Source organism: Biomphalaria glabrata, chromosome 9 (genome assembly GCF_947242115.1).
Source record: "Biomphalaria glabrata chromosome 9, xgBioGlab47.1, whole genome shotgun sequence".
NCBI classification, from domain to species: Eukaryota; Metazoa; Mollusca; class Gastropoda; family Planorbidae; genus Biomphalaria; species Biomphalaria glabrata.
The window spans coordinates 12,728,974-12,751,098 of NC_074719.1; the positions used below are offsets into that span (position 1 = coordinate 12,728,974).

Consider the following 22,125-nt stretch of genomic DNA (forward strand, 5'->3'; position numbering starts at 1 on the left):
CTCTAATGGGTACCTGACATTAGTTGGGAAAAGTATAGGCGGTTGGTCGTTGTGCTGGCTACATGACACCCTCGCTAACCGTAGGCCACAAAAACAGATGAACTTTACATCATCTGCCCTATAGACCACAAGGTCTAAAAGGGGCACTAGTTAGGCCAGGTTCACATCTAACTTTACATTCACTTACACCTATCCTTTGATCTGCGGCACCGTTGGGGCACTACACAAGATCTGTTAACCTTCTTTCTCCATTCTTATCTCTCATTTGTCTTTTATATAATTTCATTTGGATGTTCTTTCTGAAAATATTGAAGCCTGCCTGGGTGGACCACTTCGGGGGCCGATTTTGAGTTTGTGTTTCCACACAAACTGTCTTTTGTAACCTTGTTTATAATTTATTTGTATAATTGCTTTTTTATTGTTTGTCTAGATCTATTAAAAACTCAATTACATGACTTATCCAAACTAATTGATACAAGTTCGCTTAATAAAAGCTTTGTTGTTTTTTTAAACGTATTTTTTATGTTTTTCTTGTTTCTTTTCCCTTTCTGTTGTGTCCCCTTGTCTTCTTATATAATACAGACGTTACTTCAAAAAAGAATATGATTACGTCCTACGCGTCATGCATTTTGTCATGCATATTAACCAATGACTTAAATTCTGCCAAGTCACTGGTTTTCCTGGCTAGCTCAGGCAACCCATTCCATGCTCTAATAGCACTAGGGAAGAAGGAGCATTTGTACAAAATTGTCCTAGCATATGGGATGAGGAGGACGCCTCTATTTTGTGTCTTTCAGAGTATTTTATCAAATATTTTTTTGTATTTCATGATTATGGTTCTGTGTTTTATGCAGTGGCGTAGCTACCAATGTGCGGGTGGTGCTGGCCGCACAGGGCACCAAGTGGAGAGGGGCACCAAAATTCCCCCAGTGTGTATTAATTTCCTATTTCCCTGAGCTTTTCAGTAAAAACGACTAATTGTATGGACACGAACAAACATAAACTACTGTATTTTAAACATGACTAGTCAACTAGTCATGTCGCTATTTTGTTTCATCTCCTTGACTATTTCTTCCATACAATGTAAGCTATAGAACAGTTTGAATCTAATTTACTAGATTTATTTCGGACACACGGTACATGTTGTTACTACACTGATCAATGCTCTGTAATATGGAGAAGAAGAAGAAGATAGGCCAACCTTTTTTTTACTTCATTGTTTAGTCCATTGGTTTAATCTAGATATTGAGTTTACAAATATATTTCTAAACTCTAGTTCTAAACAACTGTCTTAGTTTATTCATTTCTTTATGATTCTTTAAAGTTTAATTTTGGAAATAATTCTATTGTAATGTCAATATTTTTAATTAAGCTAACCTTTGTTTTCTACGAGGTGTTTTTTACAACTAACTAATTAATTGTAATACTGTAACGTAAACAAAACGATGAACAATGCTCAAGACTGACTAATCTGGCTGGCACCTCAAAACCCTTTTAAGCTCAGTCGGAGAAATCGGCATCTCTGGTTCTGTCCAGTCTGGGTAGACTATAAGGGCCCCAGACCCAGATCTATCGGGGTCCCTTATTACCGACCCATCGGTATAACAGAAAATGGCATCTGATGGGTAGGACTTTAGTGTAGCTGATGCCAAGTTTTTGGAGTATGGCAGGTGTTAATCGCCTCTTGGTGGCTCCCTCTTGCCCTATAAGGGACATGCTTATTTGTGGGGCCGACTTCTCCTCCACGGAGGGCAAGTACTAATTATTCTAATTGGGATTCTGTCAGTGGAGAGCCCAGCTGATTTTGACAAATTGGCCGCAATGTGGAAAAACGATTGCATTTTATGCGGTTTCTCTCTCTCCACTGTCGCACTAATATTGAGGTGGGTAGCCTAGAGTCGCCCCTTTTATAGCGCTCGTAGGCTGTAAGTACCGCCCTCTCCCTCCTTAAACGTAAAGGGGCCACGTTTGTTAAGATTTCAGCAGCGTTTGTTGGGCTTGTCTGAAAGGTGCCACAAATGAACCTTAGTGCCTGTGATTGTACTCGGTCGAGTTATTCGAGGGCAGTTTTACTAGCATATACTTGTGATCTGACTGCCCCTAAGTACAATGTGCGTAGCATGTCAGCTTTGGCACCCCACTTTGTGCTGGCCAGCTTCCTTAGCAACACTAACTTCTCCGAGGCTTTTCTTTCAACATCCTGGACGTGCTGAAGCATTGACAACTTTCTATCCAGGGTCACCCCTAGATATTTGGCATGTTTTCACGTTGGAGTCGCAGCGCACCGAGTGGAAGCTCGAATGGAGCCTTAAGAATGTCGATCCCTAGACTGAACAGGGACCAGGTCGTTTTGGCAATGTTTATCTGAATCTGTCATCTGTCGCAATACGAGGAGATGGTTTGGAGGTCTGCTTGTAATGCCGCCTGTATTTGGTCGGCTTTCTTGCCGGTTGACCAGAGGACAATGTCATCCGCATAAAGCAGTTTCTTTGACCGCAGTGAGATGCGTTTCTTAAATTTCTTAAGTCTAAAGAAGCATCGAGACAATTTCAAGTCACATCATTGCCAGAGTCCACCGACTATAGGCGAGCTGTTAATGGGTATGAATTAACTGAATAATTAAAAAGCAACAAAGCAAGATGAGACGATTATCATTAAATCCAGAAAAAAAATGATGAGGCCGACATCGTGAAAAGAAGAAAATACTTCAATACCGCAGGTTCTAGAGACTAAAGGACAGCACACAAGCATGTCCTCAAAAATTCATACTGAAGAAGCTGAACCATCAGACAGTGTAAACAACACAGAAAGCAGGATAATAAACTCTAGACTGAACGACATTGGAGATTGGCCTGATGTCATCACAGATAATATTCGCATACACCTTCTCACTCAAGGATCTGAAACAGTTCAGCGTATGGACAGTCAATTCAGAGAGGCGTATAGACATCAAAAATCAGCAAAAGGAAAGGCTAGAAAGCTTTCAAAGGCTTGTTTTTTCAGGCAAATGTCAAACGGTGAGAAAGTTCAAAGAAAGTGGATGTGTTATTCGCCGAAAAAAAAAAGAATCCTTATTTTGCTTCCCCTGCACACTCTTCTCAACAAGATCAAGTACCAAATCTTCATTTAAATCCAAAGATGGATTCAATGAGTGGTGGAGTTTATCCCAGAAAATAGAAAAACATGAGACCAGCAGAGCTCACATTCAGTCATCGCTTGCTTGGAGGGAACTTGAAGTTTGCCTGAGAGTAGGGAACAATATTGACAACAAGGCCCAAGATTTGATTATACAAGAGACGAAAACCTGGAGAGTTAGTAAAATTATTATCAAAGTACGATCCACTCTCGAGGGAGCATGTGCTTCGAACTAAGCTTTGTTCCAGACAGGATACCTATATGTCTCCACAAATACAAATTGAATTTATTACAAAATTGGGGGATCACGCTAAAAAAACAAATCATACAGCAAGTAAAACAAGCCAAATATTTCTCTATTATTTTTGACAGTACACCTGACATCTCAAAGCTGGATCAAATTTCCCAAATTTTACGGTATGTTGTCATGGATAATGACGGGGTGCAGGTTCGTGAGTCTTTTGTTGACTTCATCGACACAAAGGACACGCATGCTGCTGGAATCGCTGAGATGATTCTAGAGAAATTGCAGGGGTCAAGGCTATGATAATGCTGCGGTCATGAAAGGTCATTAAGGTCATGAAAGAATTAACAATATTTGATTAATGAATATATATTATTTTGAAAAAAAAAGTAAGGTTTTGCAATGTTATTAATTAGTTAGTTGGTTTGTTTGTTGTTTTTTTTTTTGGGGGGGGGGCATCAAGATGAGGTACCGCACCAGGCATCATATACTCTAGCTTCGCCACTGGTTTTATGTATAAATGCTACTTTACTTTTGAGTCTTCGTCTTGAAGGCTTTCTAAATTTAGTGATTTTACTAAAGGTGTTACTCTAGTCAAATGTGAATATTCGTTTTTTTATGAATCTCACTGCTCTATTTCGTGTCTGTTCTAGTTTCTTAATGTTTTCTTGAGTTGAGGGGTCCCAAACGGAGGATGCATATTCTATTATTGGCCTAACCAAGGTTGTCGGGAGGTTCTCTCATTACTTGTAGGTCGATGGTTTTTTGTTTGCAAAGCTGTAGCAGCTACCTTGTTTCATCAGTTGCTATAAGGTAATGCGATGGGAATATCGATTTTCTAATCATGCCAATACTTAACCAATGAAAATGAGATAACTGTATTAATTATCAGCTTTTTTGTTACTTATATCATTATCCTGACTTAAAGAAGGGCCGGCCTTAGGCATAGGCTAACTAGGCAGCAGCCTAGGGCTTCCGATTGGTGGAGGCCTCGCAGCCTCGCACGGGAAATAGCTAAACATGTGCACTATGTTATTGTTGGAGTATACTAGCCTGACTAGGTCGTAAATAAATTACGTAATTTTATTTTTAGCGGCCCCCGATAGGGGAAAAGACGCTATTAGTTTTGTGTGAAATGTCTATCCGTCCGTCCCGTTTAGATCTCGTAAACTAGAAAAGATAGTGAAAATCCGACATCATAATATTTTAGTCCATTTAAAGTTCTGATGCATCGGCTACTTTTTTCTTTTCTAAAAGCGAAAAATCTAATTTTTTACATCACTTATGCAAGCAGTTTTTTCAGATAAATACATCACTTGTACAACTATTCACTATTAATAGTAACAAACACGGGAGGCTCTTTAGTAGAAGATTAACACAAATCATATTTTAAACACATTTATGCAAATGGTTTTAGATTTTTTGTTAAAAAAAATATTTTTTTTACATTGGTATTGCTACGTTATGTAAGTTCTGTCCTACTAACTACTACATTTACCCAAAAACAATGTTAACTTTTTTAAAGAGAAAATTAGTATGTATATAAGTTGGACATAATTTAAAACAACAATTAATAAGTAAGGTTTCATACTATCGCGTGAACTGTAATTCTGAATAAAAAATATAGTACACATAACTAAAGGAAATTTTTTTACGGAAATGTTTTTTTTCCCTCTTTTTGAGGCTTTGAATAAGAGATTGACCCTTTACAAAACAATTAGATCAATTAGATATTCATTATAAGACATCAGTTAGGCCAGGTTTGCATTTAACTTCACATTCACTTTCACATATCCTTTGGACCGCTGGGGCACCACACAAGATCTGTCAACCTTCTTTCTCCATTCTTCTCTGTCATTTGATAGAATTTAATTCTAATGTTCTTTCTGAAAATATTGATACCTGCCTTTTTACCTGACTGGGTGGACCACTTCGGGGGCCGATTTTGAGTTTGTGTTTCCACACAAACTGTCTTTGTAACCATGTTTCACTGTTTATTTTGTTTTTGTTTTTTTTTTTAATTTCATGTGGGGCCACCCAATTCACTTCGCCTAGGTCCTCAAATTATCAAAGGCCGCCCCAGCCTAACGCTATCTTCCAAACTCTTTAGTTTTTTTACTTAGAGACTTAAGGGACAGTGTGTGAAAAAAAAATGTCCTTGTTTGCATAGAAATACATTGGAGGTACATTTGACTAATTGAACAACAAACTAAACGGGAAAGATATTACTAATTTAGCCACAAGTTAGAGTTAGAGTTAGAAGGTGTCAATAGAATGTTGTGCCAAATGCTTATTGATTGCCCCCCCCAAAACACACAAAGTGGCTTACTTATGTGAGGGGGGAATGACAGACGCAGAGACTAAAACTCAATATACCTTTAAGTTCTAATGATCTGATTTAATAGCAAAGTTCAAGGTTTTCGAGCCTTTTGATTGTAATCGTTTTAACAGTAATTGACCAGGCGTGTCTTTCTAAATATAGATCTGGTCTACACCTCTAAAACAAGTCAACCTTGTAGATCAAATAGATGACATATTCAAATTAATAATCCGGAGAATGGAATTCGATGTCTAGATCTAAGTGGAAATCTGACACATATGGGTGTTAGCGAATTCGCCGAAATAAGTAAAAAAAAATAATACTATATATCCTCAGTCTTGCCACAAACAATATTGTTTTATTTTTGTCTCTACAAGTTTTTCACTTGTCTGGAACGCGAAATAAAAGAAAGAAAGAAAAAATAAAAAACTGGGGGGGGGGGGGGTCCTCCTCCCATTCCAGCCTCACAATCTTCATCAACTCCATCTATCTTGTTGCTGAAAGAGGAATTTTTCTTAATCTTTGTCTTGAAACATTATTTACAAAAGATCTCAAAGTTGATCTCTCCATTCTGATAAGTACCTGAGATTAGTTTGGGAAAGTAAAATCGATGGGTCGTTGTGTTGGCCACATGACACCCTCGTGAACCGTCTACATTTGGAGCCATCGAGCTTCACGCCATCTGCCCAGGGTCTGAAAGGGGATCAGGTCTGTAACTCTTGATCGACTTCATACCCAACAGAAACATGAACAACGCACAAGGTTTTGGAAAAGATGAAAATGTTTGTTTCTTCAACATTCCTACCAGAATGTGTTTATCTTATCTTATATATTACAGACGTTACTTCAAAAAAAAAAAGAAGATAATTACATCCTACGCATTTCATATTATCTTATAAAAATACAGACGTTACTTCATGTGTCAATCTAGTCATGCACGTTAATCAATGACTTCAACTCTGCTAAGTCGTTGGTTTTCCTGGCTGATTCAGGCAACCCATTGCATTCTCTTATGGCACAAGGGACGAAGGAGCACTTGTAGGAAGTACAAATCGAGAAAGATAATGCTTTTAAAAATTATTTTATAATAAAATAGTTAAATTGATCAACTAGATCAAAATATCACACGATTATTGTGTAACTTCCTAAGCTGAAATCTAGTGGAGAATTGGTTTAGCACTATTAACCTTGTTGTTGTTTTTCTGTAGTTCCTACCTGGCATTAATCTAAAAACAAGTTTGACATTTAATTGTTCAAAAATTCCGACACTCGTGAACATCAGTTTTAAATTTATCTCAACGCATGCAATGAATTTCTTAGTTATTTATATCCTTCGTAATTGTTATTATTTCTTAGAATACAACTATTTTTTAAAAAAAAAAGTACATACTTAAATAAGTTTCTAAGATCACGCATATATCAGACTTATTTTGAAGTAATTATTCAAGCGGAGCTCAATGCAATACCTTGCAGATAACTGAAAGCTGACTCGTAGCCTATGTCTAGAAAAATCATGTTTATATTTGTCGAGACCAACCTAGAAGAGTTTAAATCTGTTGTTGTTGTGTAATTTATTGGAAAGAAAAAAATTAAAAGACAAGACCTGATAGCCAGGACTGACCTCTTTATGTTCATTATGATCGTCTCACATCTTTCATCTTTGACCTTGACACATCTTTGACCTTGACACATCTTTGAGTTGCCTCCCTTAAAGTTTACAACAATATCATAAAGCGAAAGCTTGAGAGAGAGAGAGAGGCAGATAGATTATAGATTATAGATAGATAGATAGATAGATAGATAGATAGATAGATAGATAGATAGATAGATAGATAGATAGATAGATAGATAGATAGATAGATAGATAGATAGATAGACAGACAGACAGACAGACAGACAGACAGACAGGCAGAGCATGAAATAGAAAGAGAGAGAGAGAAATGGAGGGAAGGGATTACAGAACAACTTTCAGACTGAAACAAATATAATTTGTGGTTCTAATTTACAAGCTGTTTAGATCTGAGGACTCTGTGGGTGGTGGGAATCTTTTATTTAACAACTCTAGCTTGATGTGACGCAAATGTTATTAGAGGACACATCGTCACTTCATCAAGCTAACAGTGAAGAGTCAGGACCAAATATTCACTACCCGACTGTAACATTTCAATGTCTTGAGAGCAAAGAGGAAGTGGATCTATACATAGTCCTAGTTTAAAAGAATTGCTTACGACAGGTAAAAGCTTCTGTTGGCTTTGAAAACCATACAGAGTAGACTTTGTTTACAAATCCTCGCAATCACCCAAGCGTGAAGTATTCTCTTCTTTGGTTTATTTATAAGACTCTTATTGTTCTAAATTAAATTCACACTAAAAAAATGGCGACTCCACGTGTTTAGTAAATAGTTGTTTTAAGATATTTTGTTAGCTTAGGTGACTCAATGTTTCGCAGAACTCCGATCACATAGACATAATTAGCTCCAGACTGTCATACATTGGTGGTATCTTTTTTTTTTTAATTCTTTTCTTTGTCTTTCTCATTTATGCAATAATCCTTCACCCTTTTAACATTTAATTTTCAGGAATATGTAATTAATAATTTAACCAACTTTGTTTATTGCAAAAGATCATGCAAGCTACACATCGTAACATTCACCAGGTGACATTCAGGTCGGACTGGGTGTCAAAATCGCCCCTGGCATTCCTATACTCTCCGGCCAATAAATTGTGTATCATACGATAGGCCTCCAAGTATAGGCCTATCTGTCCTCAAAATCATTGTTGTTATTTTTAATAATGTATCGATAACTGTACACATAATCAATATATTTATTATAAACATAGGCCTTATGAGTCACTTATGACCCTTTTCATCGCTAAGAATGTAGGCCCTAAAAGGATTAAGCCTACTAGTAGCACTATCTATTACATTATTTCGAAAAATGTGTTAAATTAAATTAGTATTAGGTTAAGTCTGTAAACGATTTTTTTTGTTAAACACTACGCTCAGAGGGCCACTTTTATAAAAGAATATTATACAACCTTTAACAATTCTATGCGTGCCATAGTGGCATTCATGAGGCCCTTTAGATGACCCTACCGGCCCATTTGGGTACCGGCCCACCGCCGCCCACCGAGCATTTGCCTGAATATAGCCAGTCCGCGCCTGGTCACCTTGACGTACTGGCAGCGAAAACAATTGTTAAGAGATTTATTTAGAATTGGTAAAATAGGGAAAATCCGTTGAGATGTCTAAAAATATCAGGTATAAAAAAGGCATGACATAATAAAAGACTTACAGAAAACCGAATGTGGACCGACACTAAGAATCCCGCATGGTAAACCTAAAGGGTATGTGGCCTTGATATTATGAGAGGAGGCGATAAACTAAAAACAACTTTCATCTCTTTTGGCTTAAATCAGAACAGGGAGGGGGAAGAAAGGGGTTCGCATTTAAAGACTTAAGGCATCGTAACACGGCTGCCTGGTCCTGCGGTATGTGCTCCGTACTCGTCTCGGTGGTGCTGGGTTTGAACCCTGCCCGCTACCATCCCCCGGCTTCATGAAGGACGTTTGAGCTAGAATGCAATACTCTTCATTAAAGGAACGTCCTAAACCTACAAGTAAAAGTGATCCCGTGGCGTCAACTCCTCACAATGTATTCGGAGACGAAGAGACATTGGACAATGTGTTGTTGTTGGTTTCAATAGTTTCCAAAATAATAATCATAACAAAGCAAGCCAAAATCAATATCAAACATAGAGTAAAAGTAAAATTTCCCTCTCAGACCTTGCTATCTATAGGGCAGATGGTGTTTTTGTGGCCCACGGTTAACGAGGGTGTCATAGGGCCAGCACAACGACCAACCGCCTTAACTTGTGTCTTATGTCAGGTGCCTCAGAGGCGCCTCAAAAGGTTCCCAAATTTAAAATCCATGTCTTAAACGGGATTCGAACCCGGGACCTCTGGTTCGGAAACAAGCCTTTTACCTCTCAGCCATAGCGCCTTCAATATCAAACATACAACCAATATTTAAAAAAAAAAAAGAAAAAAAAGTCCCGTTTTTTAATTAGCGCTGTTTTAATGTGCAGCTCAAGTCTACCTGGGAGTTTCTCAACTAACAGCTATTGTTCCTCTATCACCTTGACCTTGTTACAGAATTGTCCAAAAATAAAACATGATCTACTATTCCAAGCAAACTGATGACGAAGTCATACAAAATGTCACTTAGACTAACATCTTCACGTCAGCAGATCTTTTATCTAGCTTTGTCATGTCTATTCAAGTAGTTCCATTTCTTTTTCATATCTTGTAGTTCTGGTTGAATTCGGTGGGAAAAAAATAGGGGGGGGGCTGGGAACTCGAAAAGAAACAAATTGAATCTGTAATAATATTAATAAACTAAGAATGGACTAATCTTGTGGACTCATGTTTATTTATAGACACTAAAGAGAGTACTAGTAGGAACAAGGAAGTAAGAGAGTATGGATACACTTAGACTTTGATTGGAAGAAACGGCCAGGAGACGCCGTGAGTGTTTAAATGTGTACGTAGATCTCGTGTTTAAATGTGTACATAGACCTCGTGGGTGTTTAGATGTGTACATAGACCTCGTGGGTGTTTAGATGTGTACATAGATATCTTGTGTGTTTAGATGTGTACATAGACCTAGTGTGTGTTTAGATGTGTACATAGATATCTTGTGTGTTTAGATGTGTGCATAGACCTAGTGTGTGTTTAAATGTGTACATAGATCTCGTGGGTGTTTAGATGTGTACATAGACCTAGTGTGTGTTTAGATGTATACATAGATATCTTGTGTGTTTAGATGTGTGCATAGACCTAGTGTGTGTTTAGATGTGTACATAGACCTAGTGTGTGTTTAGATGTGTACATAGACCTAGTGTGTGTTTAGATGTATACATAGACCAAGTGTTTGTTTTGATGTGTACATAGACCTAGTGTGTGTTTTGATGTCCAATGTGTTTTGTTTTCCATGTTTCGCAAGTTCCTTCAGAATTAATGATTGAAGTCCTAGACCAAACCTCCCACAACGGAAGATGTCGGTGGCTAAGGTTCGGAACTATAAAAGTAAAGATAAAATATAATATAATAGTATTTAGTCATTGATTCATACTAATCGTACTCTAGTTGAGATGTTCACTGCAAACTAAACAATGTCAGGACTGAAATAAACCTCAACGTTGGCAAGTAAATGAAGGTGGGGGGGGGGAGGAGCTAAAATAAAAGGCGCTTTAAAAAGGAGCTTAAAAAAAGGAAAGCCTTAGAAAATGTAATTATGCACTGCTAAAATGTTCACACCAATAAAAAAATAACAACTCTGTGCACTGGATACACCGACAGATCTAGCCATGTCTAGCCATGGAGGAAAATATGTAATGGTCTTCATTCACCAAAAAAAACGAACGGTCACGTGATAACCATGAACAAAACAGCGAGGGGAAAAAACTGTCACGTGATAACCATTGTTGATTTGAATTATAAGTTGTATAGAAGAGATAGATTCGCACCTGGTTCAATGTTGTTTGTTTACGATTTGGTTCTATTTGTGCAGAATATCTTTTTACATTAAAAATTCGATTCTTTGTTTCTTAAAATTGACTAGTCAAAGTTTTGATTTGAACACGTATTGGATGTTCCTGTTTGGTATAAGGCTTGACTCTGGCGGCACTATCTAAGCTTTAGATTTTGTGTATATAGGTAGATCTCACAGATTTTTTAACATTATAAGAATTAAGATAATATAGATTTTGATCTAATTCTAGACCTGCATTTATTTCGTAGAATATAAATCTTTACAGTTTTATGCCGAGCTCTAGCTGAACTTTCTACTACATCTAGATATTGAATGATATGATATTTATTATAGTATATAGTTTCTTCTCATCTATATGTCAATGCAAATATTAGATCCTTAAGCTACTCACTTTGACAAGTTTTAGTGTTCAAGCATCCTGCGTAGATTGTAATGTATATAGATTTAGAAGTATGCCCTCTTAATTAGCGTAGTGGTTTTATAATGCAGATATATTATATCTACATGTTTGTCATTAAAAATAAATGGTTACAAACCCTTAGGATGGGTGGACACATAGAAGAACGACTGGCACATTACAGTTAGTATTCAATGTTTTATTTTAAACATTCTCGTCTTACCTGGCAAGGTCACAACACACAATTGTACATCCAATACAAACATTTGTCCTGTTCCCTACTGTAAATGTTTTCTTGTTTATGTGTTTAATTGTTGAAAGTGGAAGGAATAATAATAATAGGTTGGCTGCCTGGTCGGTCCCGGGTTCAAACCCTGCCCAACTCTGAAGGAAGATCCGATGCGAAACATTTTACTTTTTTTTTTTTAGTTTTAAAAAATGCTGATTGGAAATTTTTGTTTTGTTGGTTTTTTTTTAACTTACAAAATACTAGAATTTAAAATTGTAATAATATTTTTTTATTTTATTTTCAAACGAAACTCAACCTACAACTGCATCCTTTGCTATCTCTATACTCTATACTCTATACAAGGATGGCTGCCTGATCGTGCGACAAGCGCGCTGGACTGTCGTTCAGACTTCTCGAAGGTGCTGGGTTCATACCCTGCCCGCTGCCATCCCTCGTCGTCCTAAGGGAGTTTTGAACTAGGAATTAAACTATCTTCAACTTTGAATGAGCCTCTGAAACATGTAGGCTAAAACATTTGACAAACATTTGAATGAGCCTCTGAAACATGTAGGCTAAAACATTTGACAAACATTTGAATGAGCCTCTGAAACATGTAGGCTAAAACATTTGACAAACATTTGAATGAGCCTCTGAAACATGTAGGCTAAAACATTTGACAAACATTTGAATGAGCCTCTGAAACATGTAGGCTAAAACATTTGACAAACATTTGAATGAGCCTCTGAAACATGTAGGCTAAAACATTTGACAAACATTTGAATGAGCCTCTGAAACATGTAGGCTAAAACATTTGACAAACATTTGAATGAGCCTCTGAAACATGTAGGCTAAAACATTTGACAAACATTTGAATGAGCCTCTGAAACATGTAGGCTAAAACATTTGACAAACATTTGAATGAGCCTCTGAAACATGTAGGCTAAAACATTTGACAAACATTTGAATGAGCCTCTGAAACATGTAGGCTAAAACATTTGACAAACATTTGAATGAGCCTCTGAAACATGTAGGCTAAAACATTTGACAAACATTTGAATGAGCCTCTGAAACATGTAGGCTAAAACATTTGACAAACATTTGAATGAGCCTCTGAAACATGTAGGCTAAAACATTTGACAAACATTTGAATGAGCCTCTGAAACATGTAGGCTAAAACATTTGACAAACATTTGAATGAGCCTCTGAAACATGTAGGCTAAAACATTTGACAAACATTTGAATGAGCCTCTGAAACATGTAGGCTAAAACATTTGACAAACATTTGAATGAGCCTCTGAAACATGTAGGCTAAAACATTTGACAAACATTTGAATGAGCCTCTGAAACATGTAGGCTAAAACATTTGACAAACATTTGAATGAGCCTCTGAAACATGTAGGCTAAAACATTTGACAAACATTTGAATGAGCCTCTGAAACATGTAGGCTAAAACATTTGACAAACATTTGAATGAGCCTCTGAAACATGTAGGCTAAAACATTGGACAAACATTTGAATGAACCTCTAAAACATTTGACAAACATTTCTTTACAAGTGAATGCAAAGAAAACAATTTGAATAAAGTCCCACTGTGAAAGAAGTCACAATACTGTCAATAACTGGAATGTGGTCTGTAATCATCTTTTTTTGAAGTAACGTCTGTATCTTATAAGATAAGATCATATAAGAGAAATTGAAAGCGTATTGTGGGATGGTTATGAAAAAGAAGCAGCGAAATTAAGAAACGTCATGTCTACGTCATGTAAGAGGGAATGGAATGACTGAATTGACTTTGTTTTTCTAGTCATTTTAACATTTAAACTATTTCACTTTGATAACTAAATGATGTTAATTATTAGATTTTTTTTCCTCCATTAATTGTTCTGTTTTGAAATGAATGTAGTCCTGTAACATCCACCACACCATTATTCGTCTGGACCGACCTAAGTGATGGGATTAGCTTGCTGTGGGTCCAAGAAATCTAATGCTGTCCGCGGTGAGTTTGACATTATTTTTGTTTTAAAGTTTTGTTTTTTTGTTTAGTGTCACATTTGAAGCACTACACACATACATAGGTAGGTGCTTCAATCAAGGGAGAACGTCTGAAGGTTGACGTGACATTGTATACGTAAAATGTACATGTCATTTCAATGTCAAGAAGTTGACTTTATCTTGACGTTCTAAAGACTTCCCTGTAACTGGAATAGCTAACAACAGTCTTATCATTTACAGACGTTTCTTCAAAAAAAAAAAAGTCCTTCCTCTGGATGTTTGTCTCCTATTACAGCTAGCTGGACGTAATGAGGTCCTGACCATTCATGATCACATATAGCTTTGATCTCATAACCTTCATTTCACAAACCGAGTGTTTAACTTCTTGTTCTTTATTCTTATGAGTAGGCAAAGTAGCGTCAAGAGGTTTAGAACTCATGCTTATCTGGGTTTTTACAAGGGTGAATAACCGTCTACCAACTTTAATATTCAAACCAATGACACCTAAATCTAGATATTTATTTATGAAGATGTTGGCTCTTTTTTTCTTTATAAAAGCTCTTTGACACTACCAAATGAGTTGCATTTACACATCTTATAAATTAGGCAAGTACCTTCAAAAGAGAAGAATGTAACGTCATAGTAATCCATCTAGTCTTGCATGTTAATCAAAGACTTCAACTCTGTTAAGTTATTCCTGGCTGGCTCAGGCAACCAATTCCATGCTATAATAGCAATGGGGAACATGGAGCACTTGTACGAATGTGTCCTAGTATATGAAATTGGAAGTGCGCCATTATCTTTGTGTTATTCTGAGTATCTTATTAGGTTTGGTTTTCTGGGTGTAAATATGGTTCAGCGTTTTATGTATCATTGCTTTACTTTTTAGTCTTCTGTCCATAAGTAGGCCCCTATCTCTAAATTTAGTAATTTTAATGATAGTGCTACTCAGTCAAATTTAAATATTTGTTTTTGTTTTTTTTTATAAATCTCAAGGCTTTGTTCTGCGTCTGTTTTGGTTTCTTTATGTTTTCTTGAGTTGAGGGTGTCCACTAAAAATTGGTCCATCCAAGATTAAGTAGCCTCTTAGTTTTACGTACCATATATTTATAGGGTAAATCTAACAAGTTGTAAGAATGATCATGATAATCATTTACTGTTGGTGGTATCATTAAATGATAGAAACACTTTCTGCTGATGTTATTAAACATTTAATTACACACAAAAACTTTGGAAACGTATAGAAAGCCATGTTGACTATGGACTTTTGTACCTCCATCATAGAAAACCGAAGCGCCAATAAGTCTGTGTAGAAAGACATCAAGAAACAAATAAATTATAAAAATAAACGATTAGAATTTAACGTATGTGTATCCGTAAGACTGACACTTTTCCTTCAATGTACAGATAATGGTATTTATAGACAATTTTCTATAAGTATGGATTGGGGATGTAGAGGCAGACTTAAGACAACTTAAAAGTTCGGGCATAGAGACGAAACACTAAAGAGAGATCTGATTGGAAGGATGTGTTGAAGCAGGTCAGAGTGCTCCGTGGGGTGTAACGCCTCAAGGATGATCTTTTCTTATATGTGAAAATTGGTTCAAACTGATTGACAGTTAAAACAAATCTCAGAAATACATTGTAGATAAGTGACACTTGAACTGAATTTCCCTACATCGATTTACACAGAGAAATTTTAATATACTTTTAGCAGCCATAACTCTGTGAAACATTTGAATCAAAAATTTATAAAATATGAGTTTGAGTTTTCGGCACATCGGCACAATTTAGGCCTTGTCGTGCCCGTAATCCCTAAAAGGTTACTCTCCTTTCATACCACAAGGGCTAAATTTTATTTAGTTAAGTTATTAAAAACAAGGTCTATTCACTGTTAAAATAAAATAGTAAAGGTTGTGAAAATTTAATAATTTAGTAAAAATCTTTTGTAAATATTATATGTTCACAATTTCACAAATCAAAACTTCGTGGACAACCCCACCTCCCGGACAAAGCCCAGTACCTTCCCAGGGTCAACACTATCGAACAGCGTTTTCAAGTTGTGCGCTCTTAAAAATTGTCCCCTAATATCCTGGTATCTGGGCAATCAATGAGGATATGTTCGACATTGAGACGAGAGTCACAATACTCACAAAGTGGAGACTCCTCTCTCTTTAGCACAAAGGAGTGAGTGATGTAAGTGTGACCAATCCTGAGTCTGGACATGGTCGTCCTACCACGCCTTGTCAGACATTTAGTATTGTTGCGCAAATAATTGTAAGTGTGTGTTTCATGATAACAATTTATTTCAAAACCTACCTTTGATCGACTTTGTATTTTATTGAAATTTCAAAAGATTTTTGTTTAGCACAGTAGCCCCAAAAAGTTGCCAACCTTTTTTTCTAAAATCTATTTCTAAAACGTATCAGCTAAAGCAAAAATATTTAGCTGCTGGAGTCATTCTTAACAGTAACGCTTTCTAGGTCATTTTGCAGACGTCAATAAGTCCAATGTGGAGAGTCCACCACAGGATCATCCGAAAGACGCCAATGAATTTGGACAGTCCTCATCAAATGACCAGCTTGGAAAGCAACGCAGCTCGTCCAAAAAGAAGAAAGACAGTAAAGGCGGTCACTCAAAGGGAAGTCATCCCTCCATGGAGAGAAACTCGTCTGCTTCTTCTCTATCTTCTGGAGCCTCGTCTCCAATTAGTTACAGCAGTGAGAGCAGCAGAAGACCTACAGGTAGGAGTCTATTGTTAGGATTGTGATACAGACATCAACTGTTATAGTTCTAGGAAAATCTTTAAAGCCGGTTTTGTTTTGTTTTTATCAGCGTCCGTGCAAGTTCCTGCAGGTTTCATAAAGTTCTGACTTGAATAAAGGTATTGTAAAAAAAAAAACAGTAAAAGAAATACAATTGATTAAACCGTATACTGCAATGACTGGTGTAAAAGAGACAATTATTTGAAGTCAATGTTAGTGTAAAGATAATTTAGCTAACTGCTAGCAGATAAGCGGTACCTTTTCAGGGAAATGTTGATACCAGACAAGGGAAATACATACAATGACTTTGATATTCTTAAAAATTATCACAGTAGAAAAAAAAAAGAGGAGGGATTATATGATAATATCATTTTTAAGCCATTAACGTTTGACGTCTTTTAACACATATGAATACACCAATAGACTACGTCATTAGACTACACCAATAGACTACGTCATTAGACTACACCAATAAACTATGACATTAGACTGCACCAATAAACTATGACATTAGACTGCAACAATAGACTACGTCATTAGACTACACCAATAGACTACGTCATTAGACTACACCAATAAACTATGACATTAGACTGCACCAATAGACTACGTCATTAGACTACACCAATAGACTACGTCATTAGACTACACCAATAGACTATGACATTAGACTGCACCAATAGACTATGACATTAGACTGCACCAATAGACTATGACATTAGACTACACCAATAGACTATGACATTAGACTGCACCAATAGACTATGACATTAGACTGCACCAATAGACTATGACATTAGACTGCACCAATAGACTATGACATTAGACTGCACCAATAGACTATGACATTAGACTACACCAATAGACTATGACATTAGACTGCACCAATAGACTATGACATCAGACTGCACCAATAGACTATGACATTAGACTGCACCAATAGACTATGACATTAGACTGCACCAATAGACTATGACATTAGACTGCACCAATAGACTATGACATTAGACTGCACCAATAGACTATGACATTAGACTGCACCAATAGACTATGACATTAGACTGCACCAATAGACTACGTCATTAGACTGCACCAATAGACTATGACATTAGACTGCACCAATAGACTATGACATTAGACTGCACCAATAGACTACGTCATTAGACTACACCAATAGACTATGTCATTAGACTACACCAATAGACTACGCCATTAGACTACACCAATAGACTACGTCATTAGACTACACCAATAGACTACGTCATTAGACTTCACCAATAGACTACGCCATTAGACTACACCAATAGACTACGTCATTAGACTACACCAATAGACTACGCCATTAGACTACACCAATAGACTACTCTATTCAACTACACCAATAGACTACGTCGTTAGACTACACCAATAGACTACGTCATTAGACTACACCAATAGACTACGTCATTAGACTACACCAATAGACTATGTCATTAGACTACACCAATAGACTACGCTATTCAACTACACCAATAGACTACGTCATTAGTCTACACCAATAGACTATGACATTAGACTACACCAATAGACTACGCTATTCAACTACACCAATAGACTACGTCATTAGACTACACCAATAGACACAACTAATCAGAGTTAACTAATCTTGCTTTAGGAACATTCTTGTTTAGTTTAGTAGCCAACTCTATGCAAATATTTCAGTCACTACTCGACAACTGACCGTAAATGACCATCACCTGGTTCAATTCTTAGGTACTTTGGCTTACAACTGACAGCAATAGTCTCTTTTTAATGTTCTACTTTCTGGACCAACAGATCAGCAAAAATTTCTATTCGTCTAATCGGCACACACGAAACTTTGGAGTAGGGAGATAATGCCCCCACACACACGCACACGCACGAACACAAACCACACATGTGATAGATACCAAAAAAAGAAGGCCGTAGCCCTTTCATATACACAAAAATGGATCTGTTACAATTATTACCAGAATCAGAAACCTCTTGTGCAGAAATTCATGCTGAGATTACTCCCTTCAAACACGTGAAAGAAAGCGGGCAGTGAGTCTTAAGGTTGTGTTGTCCCAGTTAAAGGACAGATTGGTTGCTGAACACGGACTAGCTCTCTCCCTCTCTCTCTCTCTCTCTCTCTTCTCTCTTTCTCTCTCTCTCTCTTCTCTCTCTCTCTCTCTCTCTCATATCCTTGTCCCAATCGTCCTTCATACAAAACACGACATTCATACTGTCTCATTGTCCCCGAGACAGAGGCGGCACCGTGTGTCATAGTGTTCTCGAAAACGTCCGAAGTAAACATCAAGTGGACAGTGACCTACTGGGAACTGGGACGGCCTGCTCGATGACATTACCACCACGCATCCTTTCGATCTGTTCTACTCATCTGCCTCCATAGCTCACGACCTTTGTCTGAAGCGTCCTAGTTTTCAGACCAAAGTGCCAACACTCGGTTTGTCTGCTACGGATCGTACCCTCTCCTACGTGCAAGAGTGCCGTTCGGACCTCGGTTTTCGATCCAATGTCGCCTCTGCCCTGGCCGACCAGACCACAATTCGCTAAATAAAACTATGTGCTTTAGAAGTAGTTCCACCACTGCAAGTCATTCACCTGTCCTAGCCCTACGATGGCCTCTAGGTTGGAGATCGAATCCGTGAATATGACAGGAGAGTTATTGCCCTTACGCCTTAACAATGAACTAATACTTAGTTGCCAGTTCTGAGAATAGTGAAGGGAAAAATATACATAGGCCTATATAAACCACCTCTCAGCTATCCTTTGCGTTATTTTCTAGAATAGAGCTGGCTATTACGAAGCTTCGGTGTTTTCAAAATCGTATAATCTTTACAATTCTTATTTGTCCATTAAGTATAGATCTACAGATTAACTTCAATTTCTTTTATTCGAAAACAAAATGGCCGCCTAGACCAAAACTTCAAACAATACCCGTATTATATTGAGCCATAGGTCAGTTCCGTTCGACATCAACTCATTCCTACTTTGTCCTCAACTTTGTTGACCTGATTTGTTAGATCTTTATTTTGGCCAGCTTGGAACCCATTGGGTGGCAAGGAAGTTGTCCGGGCTACACTCTGCGATGTTGTACAACTGACTGAAGCCATTGGTTGGCAAGGAAGTTGTCTGGGCTACACTCTGCGATGTTGTACAACTGACTGAACCCATTGGTTGGCAAGGAAGTTGTCTGGGCTACACTCTGCGATGTTGTACAACTGACTGAACCCATTGGGTGGCAAGGAAGTTGCCCGGGCTACACTCTGCGATGTTGTACAACTGACTGAAGCCATTGGTTGGCAAGGAAGTTGTCTGGGCTACACTCTGCGATGTTGTACAACTGACTGAACCCATTGGTTGGCAAGGAAGTTGTCTGGGCTACACTCTGCGATGTTGTACAACTGACTGAACCCATTGGGTGGCAAGGAAGTTGCCCGGGCTACACTCTGCGATGTTGTACAACTGACTGAAGCCATTGGTTGGCAAGGAAGTTGTCTGGGCTACACTCTGCGATGTTGTACAACTGACTGAACCCATTGGTTGGCAAGGAAGTTGTCTGGGCTACACTCTGCGATGTTGTACAACTGACTGAACCCATTGGGTGGCAAGGAAGTTGTCTGGGCTACACTCTGCGATGTTGTACAACTGACTGAAGCCATTGGTTGGCAAGGAAGTTGCCCGGGCTACACTCTGCGATGTTGTACAACTGACTGAACCCATTGGTTGGCAAGGAAGTTGTCTGGGCTACACTCTGCGATGTTGTACAACTGACTGAAGCCATTGGTTGGCAAGGAAGTTGTCTGGGCTACACTCTGCGATGTTGTACAACTGACTGAAGCCATTGGTTGGCAAGGAAGTTGTCTGGGCTACACTCTGCGATGTTGTACAACTGACTGAACCCATTGGTTTGCAAGGAAGTTGTCTGGGCTACACTCTGCGATGTTGTACAACTGACTGAACCCATTGGTTGGCAAGGAAGTTGTCTGGGCTACACTCTGCGATGTTGTACAACTGACTGAACCCATTGGGTGGCAAGGAAGTTGTCTGGGCTACACTCTGCGATGTTGTACAACTGACTGAAGCCATTGGTTGGCAAGGAAGTTGCCCGGGCTACACTCTGCGATGTTGTACAACTGACTGAACCCATTGGTTGGCAAGGAAGTTGTCTGGGCTACACTCTGCGATGTTGTACAACTGACTGAAGCCATTGGTTGGCAAGGAAGTTGTCTGGGCTACACTCTGCGATGTTGTACAACTGACTGAAGCCATTGGTTGGCAAGGAAGTTGTCTGGGCTACACTCTGCGATGTTGTACAACTGACTGAACCCATTGGTTTGCAAGGAAGTTGTCTGGGCTACACTCTGCGATGTTGTACAACTGACTGAACCCATTGGTTGGAAAGGAAGTTGTCTGGGCTACACTCTGCGATGTTGTACAACTGACTGAACCCATTGGTTGGAAAGGAAGTTGTCTGGGCTCCACTCTGCGATGTTGTACAACTGACTGAAGCCATTGGTTGGCAAGGAAGTTGTCTGGGCTACACTCTGCGATGTTGTACAACTGAAGCCATTGGTTGGAAAGGAAGTTGTCTGGGCTACACTCTGCGATGTTGTACAACTGACTGAAGCCATTGGTTGGCAAGGAAGTTGTCTGGGCTACACTCTGCGATGTTGTACAACTGAACCCATTGGTTGGAAAGGAAGTTGTCTGGGCTACACTCTGCGATGTTGTACAACTGAAGCCATTGGTTGGAAAGGAAGTTGTCTGGGCTACACTCTGCGATGTTGTACAACTGAACCCATTGGTTGGAAAGGAAGTTGTCTGGGCTACACTCTGCGATGTTGTACAACTGAACCCATTGGTTGGAAAGGAAGTTGCCTGGGCTACACTCTGCGATGTTGTACAACTGACTGAACCCATTGGTTGGCAAGGAAGTTGCCTGGGCTACACTCTGCGATGTTATACAACTGAAGCCATTGGTTGGCAAGGAAGTTGCCCGGGCCCCACTCTGCGATGTTGTACAACTGACTGAAGCCATTGGTTGGAAAGGAAGTTGTCTGGGCTACACTCTGCGATGTTGTACAACTGACTGAACCCATTGGTTGGCAAGGAAATTGTCTGGGCTACACTCTGCGATGTTGTACAACTGACTGAACCCATTGGTTGGAAAGGAAGTTGTCTGGGCTACATTCTGCGATGTTGTACAACTGACTGAACCCATTGGTTGGAAAGGAAGTTGCCCGGGCTACACTCTGCGATGTTATACAACTGACTGAACCCATTGGTTGGAAAGGAAGTTGTCCGGGCTACACTCTGCGATGTTGTACAACTGACTGAAGCCATTGGTTGGCAAGGAAGTTGTCTGGGCTACACTCTGCGATGTTGTACAACTGACTGAACCCATTGGTTGGCAAGGAAGTTGTCTGGGCTACACTCTGCGATGTTGTACAACTGACTGAACCCATT

At 38.5% G+C, this 22,125-nt stretch overlaps 1 protein-coding gene across 7 annotated transcripts in view; it reads left to right on the forward strand.

Moving 5' to 3' along the window:
• Positions 1 to 10,170: 10,170 nt before the first annotated feature.
• The window catches only part of LOC106076312 (uncharacterized), a 30,382-nt gene continuing 18,427 nt past the window's right edge, over positions 10,171 to 22,125 (forward strand). Inside the window, exons 1-3 of one of the 7 annotated variants that reach the window (XM_056040877.1) lie at positions 10,171 to 10,241; positions 13,782 to 13,874; positions 16,354 to 16,614. In XM_056040877.1, coding sequence (XP_055896852.1) covers positions 13,829 to 13,874; positions 16,354 to 16,614 — 307 coding nt within the window. In that variant the 5' untranslated portion in view covers positions 10,171 to 10,241; positions 13,782 to 13,828. Of the gene's footprint in view, positions 10,242 to 10,553; positions 10,771 to 11,283; positions 11,417 to 13,781; positions 13,875 to 16,353; positions 16,615 to 22,125 lie in introns of those variants that run through there. The other 6 variants (XM_056040881.1, XM_056040882.1, XM_056040878.1 and 3 more) reach the window with 6 other exon arrangements.